Source organism: Prionailurus bengalensis, chromosome B1 (assembly GCF_016509475.1).
Source record: "Prionailurus bengalensis isolate Pbe53 chromosome B1, Fcat_Pben_1.1_paternal_pri, whole genome shotgun sequence".
Taxonomy (NCBI): domain Eukaryota; kingdom Metazoa; phylum Chordata; class Mammalia; order Carnivora; family Felidae; genus Prionailurus; species Prionailurus bengalensis.
Window position 1 is genome coordinate 48,471,642 of NC_057344.1, and position 16,012 is coordinate 48,487,653.

The following is a 16,012-nucleotide window of genomic DNA, read 5'->3' on the forward strand; positions in this document are numbered from 1 at the left end:
ACTGTCTCGAGGACCCTCCGCTCTCCCCCGTGACGCCATCCCATAATCGGCTACTGCCCCTGCCCCCGCTTCAGATCAAACCCTCCACAGTGAGGCGGCACCTCAGAGAGAAGCGTACTACCTTAGGTATCTGAAATGAGGGAAAGCGAGTCACTGGAGAACCTCCGTTCTTCAATAAACAGAACAACTGCCATGATTGTTGGTGCTTTGTTGGTGAAGAAGGAAAAGCGATACAAGGTTTCAGGAGGTTCAAGTCACAACCTTAAAATTTGAGAATCTGTGGCGCATCCCTGAGGTGCTTGGCAACTTCTGCTGAGTCCACCTCCAGAATTCCAGAGTTGCCCAGCAGGTCTGTTTTCAAGCAATCGTCACACAGGTCAAAAGGGAAGGGAAGGCCACCTGCTTGTCCTAGGCCAGTGCTCACTGCTGTCATCTTTCCAACAAATATTTTTACTTGTCATCTTTTTCATGAAGAAGACACTTTAACCAATATATTTCTAAATGAAACAAGAAAGCCTTTTCAAAATATTTATACTTCGTGTTTCTGTTGTGCCGTGAAGAAATGACAGTCTCAGATAAAGATTACGAACTGATCTCCTGAAGGCTGGCTGTAGCTTTTTAGTCATGCTTTGCCTGGTCATCACGGGCTTTTTCTTTTTATAACATTCAGTTATTTTGACAGAGCAAGCGCACACACGAGCAGGGGAGAGGCAGAGAGAGAGGGGGAGAGAGAGGATCCCAAGTAGACTTGACGGTGTCAGCCCACAGCCTGACATGGGGCTCGATCCTCTGAACCAAGAGATCATGACCTGAACCAGAATCAAGAGTTGGAGGCTTAACCGACTGAGTCACCCAGGTGCTTTTTACACATCGTGCTGACATCTTGAAATTTCACATAAAAATCCAGATTTCTAGCATCTCCTGAAAAGTCTCAAAGTCCCTGGACTCACTCTTGAAGGCCACAGTCATCAAGGCTGAATAGGATTTTCTCTCACAGATGTGGTGTGAGCTCTCCAATGTGCCACATTTCCCAAATGGCCTAGGACAAAGCCTGCCAACTTCCCAGTCCCTGAGGCATCTGACTCTGCCTCCTGTGCTAAGTGATGGCATCTCTGTAGCAATCAATACGCAAGATGATTGGAAAGTATTCTGAGAGAAATGATATCACAGTATGAAGACTAAGGGAAGTTTTAGAGCAAAGAAGCAGCAGAAGTCAGCAAAACTCCAGCAAGGACCAAACGTCAGGAGACCTGTCATTAAAAGATCTACACCCTAGTCTCAGCTCTGCTGCTTAGCCAAGAGAGACTCCAACCCTAGCAAAGAATGTCTCTGTGCTTCTGAGTCCCCATCTGTGGCCCAAAGGAAGGAAGCAAACTGATGTCCTAGAATCTCGTGGCTCTAACACTAGGGTCAGCAATCTGCAGCCAGCCCTCAAGTCAAATCTAGAGTGCTCCCGGGGTGCCTGGGTGGCTCAGTTGGTAGGTCGTCCAACTTCGGCTCAGGTCAAGATCTCGTAGTTCGTGAGTTCGAGCCCGCGTCGGGCTCTGTGCTGACAGCTCAGAGCCTGGAGCCTGCTTCAGATTCTGTGTCTCCCTCTCTCTCTCTGCCCCTCCCCGGCTCAAGCTCTGTCTGTCTCTCTCTCTCTCAAAAATAAACATTAAAAAAAAAAAATCTAGCCAGCTCCCTGTTTTTGCATGGCCCCCTCGCTAAGAATGGTTTTTGTGGTTTTCCGTGGTTAGGAGAAAAAAAAAATCAAATGAAAAATTATATTTCATGGCCCAGGAAAAGTACATGAAATCCTAATTTCAGCAGCCACAAATGAAGTGGTGTTGGAACCCTGCCACGCAAGTTCATTTACAGACTGTCTACGGCTGCTTCCACGTTACAACGGTGGAGCTGAACAGCTGGAACAGAGTCTGCGGCCCGCCAAGCCTGAGATATTTACTATCTGGCTCTTTACGGGAAAAGTTTGCTGACCCTGGTCTAAGATATCATGCTTAGCTGCTCCACTGACACATAAAACTCTACCATTCTTCCTAAAAGAATGTGAAGGCTCCAAGCGATCATTTCAGTAGCAAGGTCTTTGAAGCACGACCCAAGCATTTACATAGGATTTTTTCCCACTGGGAATGATAATAGCAGCAGCTATCACTTAGTGAACACACACCTTGTTCCAAGCATTTCACAAGGTGTTATCTCCAGGCAGGTTTCATCACCCCTCCTTTCAAAGCTTGGGAAATCTGAGGTCAAATAGTCAATGAATGGCTGAGAGAAAATTCAAACTTTAGTCAGTCTGACTCCATAGCCCAGTTCGTCACAATATAATTGCCACTGTTTATGTAGCAAATGCCCCTCCCCAGGGACACAAGGCCTGAAGATAAATTGGGAGGAATAGCAGACTGTACTGGAACCAAAATTTCTTTTCTCATCAGCTCCATCTCACCCTATTTCTAAAATCTCTACATAGAAATAGATTCCCCTGACTTAATTTCCCCTTAAGTCTCTTTTTTTTTTTTTTTCCATCAAAAACATTGCCATAGGGACGCCTGGGTGGCTCAGTCAATTAAGCGTCCGACTCTTGATTTTGGCTCAGGTCATGATCTCACAGTTCGCGGGTTCAAGCCCCGAGTCAGGCTCTGCACTGACAGTGCAGAACCTGCTTGGGATTCTCTCTCTCCCTCTGCCCCTCCACCATGTATGCTCTCTCTCAAATAAATAAACATTAAAAAAGAAACAAAAAAAAAATCACCATAGAAGCTGAGGGTACCCAATGTTCTTTGATGTGATGATAAGGTGCCTGGTCCTCATGAACCCAAAACTCCATCTGCCAATGATGTGCTCAGCTGTGGGTGTTCACCATTTCACATGAACACAGCCTCGAAACCACCTCCTTTAATGCACGCTGCCATTCTTTTTTTATTTTTATTTTAAATTTTTTTTTAACGTTTTATTTTTGAGACAGAGAGAGACAGAGCATGAACAGGGGAGGGGCAGAGAGAGAGGGAGACACAGAATCTGAAACAGGCTCCAGGCTCTGAGCTGTCAGCACAGAGCCTGACGCGGGGCTCGAACTCACGGACCGCGAGATCACGACCTGAGCCGAAGTCGGACGCTTAACCGACCGAGCCACCCAGGCACCCCTGCACGCTGCCATTCTTGATGGCCGTTCACCTTCATCCTGGCAGCACTTTTTTCACTTTTTTTAGTTGAATCAGATGTTCCAGAATGGAGAGACACTCATGAAGCAGTATACACTCGTGCCTTGAAGCAAAACTAAACACCAAATAGAGGAAGGGGGAAAGCGGAAAGAGAGAGGAGGCAGAGCAGTGGTGAAGGGTGGCTGACGGGGGTGAAAAGAGATGAGAACAGGCATCCCATGCTAGGGAGGCAGAGAGATGGGTGGGTAGAGGGAAGAAGGAAAAGAAGAAGGATGGCCAGTAGAAGAGACGTAAAGAAGAAAGAGTATGAGACGTATGAGGAAGCAAAAGGAGAAGTAGTAAAAGAGTCCATCGTTTTTCCCAGAGGAGAAAGCAAAAATCCAACCACCCTATTTCCCTAATCTTTTTCCCACCTGGATCCCTCTGCAACAGTTCCAATTTGAATCCAAATAATGTCTGAGATTTGGGATTCACTAGTAAACTAGCTCTGATTCCCTAATCCCAGCACCGGATGTTTGGGGGTGTTGGGATTTGGAGTTAATTAATTCAGCCACCTGTAACATTCATTCAGATGTTGCTACCTTTTCATCTTCTTGCAAAGTTATTTGCAGATGCTGACTAACTGCTTTCCCCACCCCTTCCTTCCACAGCCCTGAAGAGCTGTGTCCCAGCCTTCCCAGGCAACCTCTAGCCCCAAGCTCCTTTCGTTCCAAGTGCAGACCTTGAACTTCACGTAGAGATCCCAGAGAGAATTTATAGTTGTCTATGCTCCTTAAACTATGTGTGTGACCTCTTTATTGTGTGGGCTTCATATCCATCTCGCTATGGAAAATACAGAGGAAAACCTATAGTAGGTAAAAAGGGTGCAATTTTAGTTTCCCAAGCATAAGTGCTCATTGCTTTATGAGATAAAGCAGATTCAAAAGAATTCCACAAAGAGAATTTGGGGCCAGCCTGACAACACTCCCTCAGCTTGCCCTCATACAGGTGTAGAAGCCTACTATTCAAAACAGTGACCTCACTGGGTGTTTCCTCAGACTTTTGCTGTCATACCCAAGTAAAGCGTTTATAGATACCCTGCAAACAGTGATTGCAGCCATTAGAGTTTAAAAGTACTAAACTCCTTACCACTGAGTATTAACTGAAAGCTTTAAGAGGAGCAACAGAGACAGAAGTTTGTCTGAAGGACATCAGTTAAAGTCATTCCCCCAGAATATTTGCTTAGCACATGCTGCCACCTGCTTTGCCCAGGCTAAGATATGGGAGTCTTTGCGACCAGGCAAAACATCAAGTGCTCTGCTGTTTTGATACCATTTTGTAGCCCCCTTCTCCGTAGACCCCTTATGGTGCATGTCCTCTGCCTACTTTACAGAGAATTGAAAATAAACAAACGTGCGGAGTAATTGGAATTAAAACCCTTGCCCCTGACTTCAAAAAGAACTTCCCATTGTTTTTCCGCTATATCACATTCCTCCTACTTTTAGAAATAAAATAATTTCTCCCGAGAACACAGTTCCCCTCTACTTTGTAAGGTAGATGTTTGTCCGACCAACAAGCAAATTTAAGAAACTCGCTATCTCTCCTTCCATCTTTGAAAAACAAGGCTGTATGTAAACAATCTAATCAAACATAGAATTTGTAATATCCGTTGGAAATTGAAGGACATTAAAAATGGTGGCTTCTAATAAGCATGCTGGGATTGTTATCTGCATGGCAAAGGATCTCTTGGGAGAAGGGAAAAGATTGGTCAAGCACAATTATCTTGTATAACAGTTAAAATTTTTAACCACTCCAATATGTTGATGGTGAGATTTAATCTTAGTGTAAAGATACCTTTGTGAACCATTGGGATTTATCATGCACACAAAGCAATTTAGACATGCATGGTTCTTGCCTTTAAGGATCTTTCTAAAATGGAATCCCTCTCCATGGATACTCATTTGTATTGGTGGAATTTCTTGCTAAGAAAACAAAATGTCTTTCAAAATCCCAGGTTGTTATCAACTTGTCATATTGGAAAGATAATACAATTTCAGCTGAATATTCCCTCTCCAGTCAAACGTTAATGAGATAATGAGCTCAGTTTAATTTCCTGGTAAGGACACCATTTTCAAATCACTAAGTCCCCAGACAATTCTGGCATTTCTCACCACCTTCATTCTTGGCGCTTTCATTTTTGCTGCCCTTCATTTACAAAGAAACCATACACGATGCAGTTTCCAATTTTTAGCACAACCTTTCCCCAGTTTGAATTTCATCTTAGCCTATATTTTATTTGCCTATCTGGTCCCACTGCCCATCGCCTTCATTAAAAGAGAGAGATAGACACATAGGCTGAAGGACACAACCAGCAGAATTGGTGTCTTTTGCAAGATGGAAATCATGGCAGGTCCAGAAACTGATGCCCAATTCCAATTCACTGGTATGAAAAAACACTTCAGCTCTTACACTCTCACAGGTAGAATGAATTGTGTACTGGCCACATATGGAGGCATCGCTTTGATGGTCTTGTACTTCAAGTTAAGGTCTAAAAAAACACCAGCTGTGAAAGCAACATAAACAGATTTTAAAGTGTACCTCATCTGTTAAGTTCCCATGCCTGGAGAAGCTAATGTCAACTCATCATGTGGTACTCAATTTGTACAATAAATTATGAAACTGGAAGGAAAAAAAATAGAGACAGACAGACTGACAGACAGAGACTGGAATGGAGAAGACATTGCACTAGCGACTAAGAACACATACTAATAGACTAAGAGCCTATTCTTAGAGTGTGTAGCCCAGTGTAGATAACTGGCTGACCCACCTGAGTATTCTGTGCTGGGAAAAGGGATGTAGCCTTGTGGGAACGCCATGGAGTATTTAATCCTGCTTGGAGGAATCAGAAAAGGCTTCTTAGAGGAGATACTTTTCAACTGAGCCTTCAAGGATGAATAAGAATACCCAAGGTGAAGAAAAGAAGATACGGATACTCCCTAAATGCTTGAAATACACCAGGGACTTCGGAGGTATGACAGGAAAGTGAAAGTGGATGAGTATATTGTGACCCGATGGGGGACTTGAATCCTATGTGAAGACGTTGTGATCTAAGAAAGTTTACCATGGGGGTGCCCAGGTGGTTCAGTCACTTAAGTGTCCAACTCTTGGATTTCAGCTCATGTCATGATCTCACAGTTCATGAGCTCAAGCCCTGCATCAGGCTCTGTGCTGACAGTATGGAGCCTACTTGGAATTCTCTCTCTCTCTCTCTCTCTCTCTCTCTCTCTCTCTTTTTTTCTTCTTCTTCTTCTTCTTCTTCTTCTTCTTCTTCTTCTTCTTCTTCCTCTCCCTCTCTGCCCCCCTCTCTCAGCCTCTCCCCCACTTGTGCTCTGTCTCCCTCAAAATAAATAAACTTAAAAAAAAATTTTTTTCTAACTTACCATAGATTTTTTTCAGCAAGGAAACAACAGCTTCAAAACTGGAAATCATGGTTAAAGCAGAAGTCAGAGAAACTTGTCAAGGGAAATTTCAAAGACAAAATAGGAGGGGAGGAGACCCTAAACCAGGATATTGGGAGTGGACAGGAGGGAAAAGGGGAGGTAGGACACCCTCCTGCTTCCTAGTATCACAAGCAGATCTCCTATGAGCATTTCTGTTCTCATATCCTCCACACTTTAAATGTTTATCCGTTTCCCATCCCTCATGCACACTTCTGCTGAGAGCTAAAAACAAGGTTCTCTGCATTCATTTGAATCTCTTTTTATGTTTTGAAAATGAAGACTGGCAGATAATAATATCTCATCAGCTCAATTCCCAAAACACCAGCTGGTGGCCTCTTCGGGGTGACCTGGCACAAGCCACAGAGAGCGTGGTTGACTGTGCTTGCTGCTGATTAAGGCTAACTCCAGGTTCCACAGGCTGCGACAGCCAGCTGGGACACTGTTACCTTCCAGCAGATACTCCACGTCGATCTTCATTTGCACTGAAGGCACAGGCTCACACCTCTCATCAGAATAATGAGCAAAGACGCCCACAATAACGAAACTGGATTCTTTGTGTGATGGCGTCTCTCCCCAGTCTTTCCACCTGTACCAGTTCTCCATTCTCTCTATCATGTCAGAAGGGGCTCAGTGACATGAATGCCTTCCTTCCTGATGATGTCTCCCAATCCAGGTTTGGAGTTAATTTTCTGAATTTGCTACTGTAACGTCTTCAGGATATTTCAGGGCAGGGGTCTCCAAGCAATATAATGGAATTTATTGACAGAGCTCAGTGTCTCCAAGTCACCTGTCTTCTCAGTGGTTCCTGGGGGGTTTCTCTAGAGAGGTAAGCACAGCTTGATGAAGAAACCACTCCTGCTCTGGCCTTTTACACCCCAAGATGTTAACTAATTTTTTTGTCACAGCTTTCTGGAGCTATAATTCACATACCATAAAATTCATCTTTTGAAAGTATACAATTCAGTGGCCATTAGTACATTCAGAGTCATGCAACCATCATCACCATTTAATTTTAGAACATTCTCATCACCCTACAAAGAAAGTCCATACTCACAGCAGTTACTCTCCATTTCTCCCTCCTGCAAGCCCCTGGGAACCATTAATCTGCTTTCTTTGTGCTTACATGTTCTGGACATTTCATATAAATGGAATCACACAATATGTGGCCATAATGTTTTCAAAGTTCATCCATGTTATAGCATATGTTGGTATTTCATTCCCTTTTATTGATAAATAATATTCCATTTTATGGATACACCACATATTATGTATCCATTCATTTGACGTGCATTTGGATTGTTTCCACTTTTTGGCTACTATGAATAATGTGCTATGAACATCTGTGTAAAAGTTTTTGCGTGGACATATGCCTTTGGCATATGCCTACAAATAGAATTGCCGGTTCACGTAGTAACTCTATGTTTAACATTTTGAAAAACTGTCAAACTATTTTCCAAAGTGGCTGCACCGTTGTGCATTCTCACCAGCAATATATGAGGGCTCCAATTTCTGCACACCTTCACCAACACTTGCTCTTATCCACCACCTGTATTCTAGCCATGCCACTAGGTGTGAAGTGGTATCTCATTATAGGTTTGATCATATTCCTCTAATGACTAAAGACGTTGAGCATCCTTTTAAGTGCTTGTTGGCCATTAGTATACCTTCTTTGGAGAAATATCCATGCAAATCCTTTGCCCACTGTATTTCATTGAAGTATAGTTGACACACAATGTTACATTAGTTTTCAGGTGTACAACATAGCGATTGGACAACTCTACACGTTATGCTGTGCTCTCCACAAGTATAGCTACCATCTGTCACCATACAACGCTATTGCAATACCAAGGACTATATTCCCTATGCTGTGCCTTTTATTCCCATGACTGGAAGATTATATCTCCCACTCCCCTTCCCTATTTTGCCTATCCCCACCCCTCCCCTGAAGCAACCATCAGTTTCTTCTCTGTATTTGTGGGTCTGTTTCTGCTTTTAGTAGTTTGGGGTTTTTTGTTCATTTGTTTTGGTTTTTAGATTCCACATATGAGTGAAATCATAATGGTATTTGTCTTTCTCTGTCTGACTCATTCCACTTAGTCTGACACCCTCTAGGTCCAATGATATTGTCACAAAAGGCAAGGTCTCATTCTAAAAATAGCTGAGAAATATCCCATTGTGCATTTATACCACATCTTCTTCATCCATTCATCTCTTGATGACTGTTTCCCTATCTTGGCGATTATAAATAATGCTGCAATAATCATAGGCTTATGTACCTTTTTAGATTAGTATTTCCATTTGGGGGGAGAGTGGTAAATACTGGATGGTGTAAGTACTGGATCATATGGCATTTCTAGGTTTAATTTTTTGATGAATCTCCATACTGTTCTCCTTCTTTGCCCATTTTTAATTGGGTTCTTTGGTTTTTATTGTTGTGTAGTAAGAACTCTGTATATATTCTAGATACAAATTCCTTATCAGGTATATAATTTGCAGATATTTTCTCCCATTCTATAAGATGATTTTCCTTTTCCTTTTTCTCTTTTCATTTTTTTAAATTTTTTAAAAAAATTTTTTTTAATGTTTATTCATTTTTTAGAGACAGGAAGAGACGGAGTGCAAGTGGGGGAGGGTCAAGAGAGAGGGAGACACAGAATCTGAAGCAGGCTCCAGGCTCTGATCTGTCAGCACAGAGCCCGACGCGGGGCTTGAACTCACGGACCGTGAGATCATGACCTGAGCCGAAGTCGGACGCTTAACCGACTGAGCCACCCAGGTGCCCCTCATTTTTTTAAATCTTTTAAGCACAAAACTTTTTTAATTTTTTTTTTAACGTTTATTTATTTTTGAGACAGAGAGAGACAGAGCATGAACGGGGGAGGGTCAGAGAGAGGGAGACACAGAATCTGAAACAGGCTCCAGGCTCTGAGCTGTCAGCACAGAGCCCGACGCGGGGCTTGAACTCATGGACAGCGAGATCATGACCTGAGCCGAAGTCGGCCGCTTAAACCGACTGAGCCACCCAGGCGCCCCTAAGCACAAAACTTTTTAATTTTGATGAAGACCAATGTATCTATTTTCATTGTTGTTGCTAGTGCTTTTAGTCCTATGTCTGAGAAAACAGAGCCTAATCCAAGGTTACAAAGGTTTCCCGTTATATTTTCTTCTAAGAGTTTTACAATTTTAGATTCCTTTGGAGTTACTTTTTGTATACAGTGTGAGGTGGAGGCTAGGACCTTGACAATGACTATACAATTTATTTTCCTTTCTCCCTTCCCTGTGGCCCCAATACACACACACACACACACACACACACACACACACACACACACACACACACAAACACCCCTCCTTCTCTGAAGGCCACATCCCTCAGTTGAAATCTCAGTTCCAATTCTGCAAAACTAGAACATTCTGGACCTCAGTTTCTTCAGGTATAAAAGGAGAGTAAACATACCTGCCATGTAGAACTGCCAGAAAATAAAGTGCAAAGGACCTTTCTACAGCTTCCATTAAACACTTCACTGCAGTTCCTCCTAAGAGAAACTTTGAGAGACTATTGTTCTAAACCAACAGTCATCAAGCTTCAGTTTACATCACACTCATCTGGCAAGCTTGTTAATACCCAGATTGCTGATCTCCACCCACTACTTTCTTATGCAGAAGTTCTGGGGTGGAGCTTGAAAATCGGCATTTTTTAAACTTTTTTTTTAATGTTTATTTATTTTTGAGGCAGAGAAAGACAGAGCATGAACAGGGGAGGGTCAGAGAGAGGGATACACAGAATCTGAAGTAGGCTCCAGGCTCTGAGCTGTCAGCACAAAGCACGACACGGGGCTCGAACTCATGGACCATGAGATCCTGACCTGAACTGAAGTCGGATGCTTAACTGACTGAGCCACCCAGCCACCCCCCAAAATTGGTATTTTTAACAAGGTCCCAAGTGATGCTGATGCTACAGGTCCAGGGACCAGAGGGAGCTTTGAAAATCATTAGGAATATAAAATGAATGTGTGGTGGAGAAGAGACCACTCCAGAGCAGAAGGAGAGCAAGTGCCCCAGACTAGAAGGACTCTCCTTTGATGAACTACAAGAACCAGTGGAAAAATTACAACTCACCATGTGAATTTGAATCCTATGTCTTATGTCTCTTCTGATGAAAGGCACCAGGAGATAAACTCTATTTTCCCCAGATAATATATGCAACTTAACGAATCTTTATCTTGTCTTTGTAAGTAGCAGTATAGTTCTGGTGAAATTATTCTCTAAATATGTAAGACACAATTGGAATACTTGGCCCAGACGAAGCCCACCTCATCCCTGCCTCTTCCTCTGGGATACCCTGACCCAGGCGAGAGTCTGCACATCATTGGTCCCAGTGCTAATTAAGCCACACCTTAAGGTGACTATCCAACCGAGGGTCTCCCCTCTCCCTTACCTGGTCTAACCTGTACTTGCCCGAATCTCCTCTTTGAAATCTTATCTCACCTCCAAGCCCCTGTCATTGCTCCCATTTCTGACACTCCAATCTTGGTGTTTATTCTTGATCTCCTTGGTGTCTGAAACGTTTCCATTTCTTGTGGATTTGAACTTGTTTTATCCCACCAGCTCCAAGCATCCCATGCCTCCTCAGTGTGGAAACCTTTCGATTGTAATGGTAAAATGTTCATGATATGTTAAAAAGCAGATTGCTTGATCATATGCCTGATACGATGCTGTATTATAAAAATAAGTGTATCTATACATAGAGATAGGTCTAAAATGTATACATCAGAAATTCAGGGTATTGTCACTTAGGATGATTTTATATTTAGGAGTGTTTTTGCATTTTTTTTTTAGTTGTTTAATAAAGATAATTAACTACCTTAATGAGCACCTGAACATTAAAGCAACGGACAATCCAGATGAAAATGGCAAAGGACTTCAGTAATTCACTGAAAAGATAACACAAGTGACCTTAAACATATGGAAGTATACTCACTTCATTCATCCTAAGAAAGTGGCATAAAAAAAAATTCCAAAATTTGAGAACATACTCTAATATCAAAAGTTTGGGGAAACATATTTTGATACCATGGTAAAGGCAGTATATATTTGCTCAGTCACTCTGGAGGGCAACTGGCAGGAACCATCAAAATGACACACGCATTTACCCTTTGACTCAGCAACCTTGTTTCTGGTAATTGCTCCTAGATGTATCTGCATATGTATTGAAGGGTTTGTGCACAATTTTTTTTTCCAGAATTGTCTATAATAACAAGCTGGAATAACCCAGGGGTCCTTCAAGGGGGGCTGTTTAAGTAATTTGTGGCACATTCATATAACACTATGTAGTAGATCATAGAATAAAGAAGCTCTCTCTACATTTTTACGGGAAGACATTTTTGTGACAAAAACCAGGTCTAGAAGACTGCTACCTTTTGTATAAAATGTGAGGTGTTGGGGAGATAAAAATATATGTTTATATTTGCAGCAGATGGAAACTAGGTAATGGGGGCATGAACAGAATACAGATTATTCAACATACACTTCTTATGTTGTTTTGATTTATGTTCCATCTGCATGTATCACTCAGTTGCTTGTATACATTATATATATGTAGAAAGGGGCAGAGAGAGAGGAAGGAATTGGCTCACTGGAGGCTATGGAGGCTAAATATGGAGGCTAAATGCCTTGATCTGCCCTTAGTAAGCTGGAGACCCACAAAAGCCAATGGCATAAATTCCAATCTAAATCCTAATGCCGTAGGGGCACCTGGGTGGCCCAGTCGGTTGAGCCTCCAACTTCAGCTCAGGTCATGATTTTGCAGTTCATGAGTTCAAGCCCCTCATCGGGCTCTGTGCTGACAGCTCAGAACCTGGAGCCTGCTTCGGATTATGTGTCTCCCTCTCTCTCTGCCCCTTTCTCTCTTTCCCTCTCTCTCTGTCTCTGTCTCTGTCTCTCTCATTCAGAGCCTGGAGCCTGCTTCAGATTCTGTGTCTCCCTCTCTCTCTGCCCCTTTCTCTCTCCCTCTCTCTCTCTCTGTGTCTCTCTCTCTCAGAGCCTGGCGTCTACTTCGGGTTCTGTGTCTCCCTTTCTCTCTGCCCCTCCCCCACTCATGCTCTGTCCCCCTCTCTCTCTCTCAAAAACAAACATTAAAAAAAATTTTTTTAAACAATAACATTGAGTTTAAAAAATCATGTTACATGGGGCGCCTGGGTGGCTCAGTCGGTTGAGCGGCCGACTTCGGCTCAGGTCACGATCTCGCGGTCGGTGAGTTTGAGCCCCACGTCGGGCTCTGTGCTGACAGCTCAGAGCCTGGAGCCTGTTTTGGATTCTGTGTCTCCCTCTCTCTGACCCTCCCCCATTCATGCTCTGTCTCTGTCTCAAAAATAAATAAACGTTAAAAAAAAAATCATGTTAACAAAAAATACATCAGGTTACAAATTATATTACAGTATAGTCATATCTCTATTTTTTTATTTAAAAAAATTTTTTTAATCTTTATTAAAACTTCTGCACTGCAAAGGAAACCATCAACAAAACCAAAAGGCAACCGACAGAATGGGAAAAGATATTTGCAAATGACATATCAGACAAAGGGCTAGTATCCAAAATACATAAAGAACTCACCAAACTCCACACCCGAAAAACAAATAATCCAGTGAAGAAATGGGCAGAAGACATGAACAGATACTTCTCCAAAGAAGACATCCAGATGGCCAACAGGCACATGAAAAGATGCTCAACGTCATTCCTCATGAGGGAAATACAAATCAAAAACACACTGAGATATCACCTCATGCCAGCCAGAGTGGCTAAAATGAACAAATCAGGAGACTATAGATGCTGGAGAGGATGTGGAGAAACGGGAAATCTCTTGCACTGTTGGTGGGAATGCAAACTGGTACAGCCGCTCTGGAAAACAGCATGGAGATTCCTCAAAAAATTAAAAATAGATCTACCCTATGACCAGCAATAGCACTGCTAGGAATTTACCCAACGGATACAGGAGTGCTGATGCATAGAGGCACTTGTACCCCAATGTTTATAGCAGCACTTTCAACAATAGCCAAATTATGGAAAGAGGCTAAATGTCCATCAACTGATGAATGGATAAAGAAATTGTGGTTTATATACACAACGGAGTACTACATGGCAATGAGAAAGAATGAAATATGGCCCTTTGTAGCAACGTGGATGGAACTGGAGAGTGTTATGCTAAATGAAGTAAGTCAGGCAGAGAAAGACAAATACCACATGTTTTCACTCTTATGTGGATCCTGAGAAACTTAACAGAAGACCACGGAGGAGGGGAAGGGGAAAAAAAAAGTTACAGAAAGGGAAGGAGCCAAACCATAAGAGACTCTTAAAAACTGAAAATAAACTGAGGGTTGATGGGGGATGGGAGGGAGGGGAAAGTGGGTGATGGGCATTGAGGAGAGCACCTGTTGGGATGAGTACTGGGTGTTGGATGGAAACCAATTTGACAATAAATTTCATATTAAAATTTTTTAATGTTTATTTTTAAGACAGAGAGACAGAGCATGAGCAGAGGAGGGTAGAGAGAGAGAGGGAGACACAGATCCGAAGCAGGCTCCAGGCTCTGAGCTGTCAACACAGAGCCTGACACGGGGCTCAAACTCACAAGCTGTGAGATCATGACCTGAGCTGAAGTCGGACACCCAACTGACTGAGCCACCCAGGCACCCCAATCATATATCTATTTTTAAAGATAAACAGGTATTTTTCTGTGAATAGAGAGATTGTAAGAATACAAAATAACAAATTACTAAAATTTAACTACTCTTATCTCTGGGTAGTGGGATTGTGGGAAAGGCTTATTGTGTCCTTCTTGTTTATCTATATTTTCTAAATTACATATAAAGAACATGTCTTAAAGAAAATAAAAGATTTTTTAAAATAGAAGAATGTTACAACTCCTCAATTATTTCAGGGTTTTAAAATCTGTGCCTGTATTTGTTGTCAACCTTCAGATTTTACCAAATGCATCTACCCACAAATATTTTTAAGGAATTAGCTGTCATGAAATAAGATGTTCTCAGGAGGTTAGTCAAGTAGATATTCCCCAAAATACATGGAATAAACCAAGAAAGAAGATGTCTTCTGGTCCAGGCAGCACTAACTCTAACCCAGGAGAGGAATGAAGGGAAGCAGGAAGCAGGAGACAGGGAGGGAGCTAGACAAAGTTGGCTCCAGGAGAGCAAAATCTGACGTGTGGCCCATGGGGATCAGGGGTTGGGGGGTGGGTGTCATTGAGAAATGTGTTACAATCTTTAGGATTTGAAAGTTCGTAAAAATAGGACCTGAACTCAATAACTGTGGAAATGATGGTTACAGAACAGAATGTGGATGCTATAAACATTGACACGGTAAAAATAGGAGTAAGGGTGTGGGAAGGGAAGGGGAGAGGGGGGGAGAGCTATTCAGGTGCTAATTTTCTCCATCTTCATAGCAAGGAGTCACTCAATACTGTCAAAAATGGAAGCACAGGGGCGCCTGGGTGGCGCAGTCGGTTAAGCGTCCGACTTCAGCCAGGTCACGGTCCGTGAGTTCGAGCCCCGCGTCGGGCTCTGGGCTGATGGCTCAGAGCCTGGAGCCTGTTTCCGATTCTGTGTCTCCCTCTCTCTCTGCCCCTCCCCCGTTCATGCTCTGTCTCTCTCTGTCGCAAAAATAAATAAACGTTGAAAAAAAAATTAAAAAAAAAAAAATGGAAGCACAGAGTTATAAAACACACACAAGGATTTCCATTCCTTAATTTTTTCCTAGTCTTTTCTCATAACCTTAGAGAGATCTTTTAAAAACTAAACACTCTGGAGGTAGGAAAACATTTATGTGAGTTCAGCACTTCCTATAAATTCACTTGTTTCTTTTTTTTCTGTTGACTTAATATAAAACCAAAGTTAATACACTGTGCCAAAAGCAACTTATTGATCTGATTTTATTTGATGATTTTACTCCTCTCTATCTGCACATACAGTGGATATGAACAGAAAGATGAATTTAATGTTACTATTAAAAATATCTGGGTGGTGGAATTGTGCTATAAGAACTCTCTTTTCTATACCTGTATAATTTTGCAGAAAATCTTCATCAAAGGTAGAAAATGTAGATATACTCAATCGATTTTTTCATTGTGGGTCGGCTTAACATAGAGTATTTGCTGAATAGTGCTTACCTAGGTAGAAGGGAACGGTTGGGTAATGTCACCTCCACATTAAAAATCTTTTTTTTTTTTTCATTGCAGTGAGTTTGAGATATTAAGCCTTCTTCCTAGCATGGTGCCGTTGGTCAATAGGTACAGAGTAACCAGGCTCCCAAAAGATATGGAGGGCACCAGTAGAGGTCCCTTGTCCTGTACGGTTTCAAGATTGA

At 42.3% G+C, this 16,012-nt stretch overlaps 1 protein-coding gene across 1 annotated transcript; it reads left to right on the forward strand.

Annotated features, from left to right (window-relative positions):
- The first annotated feature begins 5,476 nt into the window (after positions 1 to 5,476).
- LOC122467695 (ATP synthase membrane subunit K, mitochondrial-like) lies at positions 5,477 to 5,822 on the forward strand. The gene has a single exon (XM_043554227.1). It carries the CDS (start codon positions 5,532 to 5,534, stop codon positions 5,715 to 5,717), a length of 186 nt encoding a protein of 61 aa, XP_043410162.1. The 5' UTR covers positions 5,477 to 5,531; the 3' UTR covers positions 5,718 to 5,822.
- The last annotated feature ends 10,190 nt before the right edge of the window (positions 5,823 to 16,012 follow it).

Coding starts and splice junctions, on each gene's coding strand:
- LOC122467695 (XM_043554227.1), top strand. CDS start 5,532: ATGGAAATCATGGCAGGTCCAGAAACTGATGCCCAATTCCAATTCACT.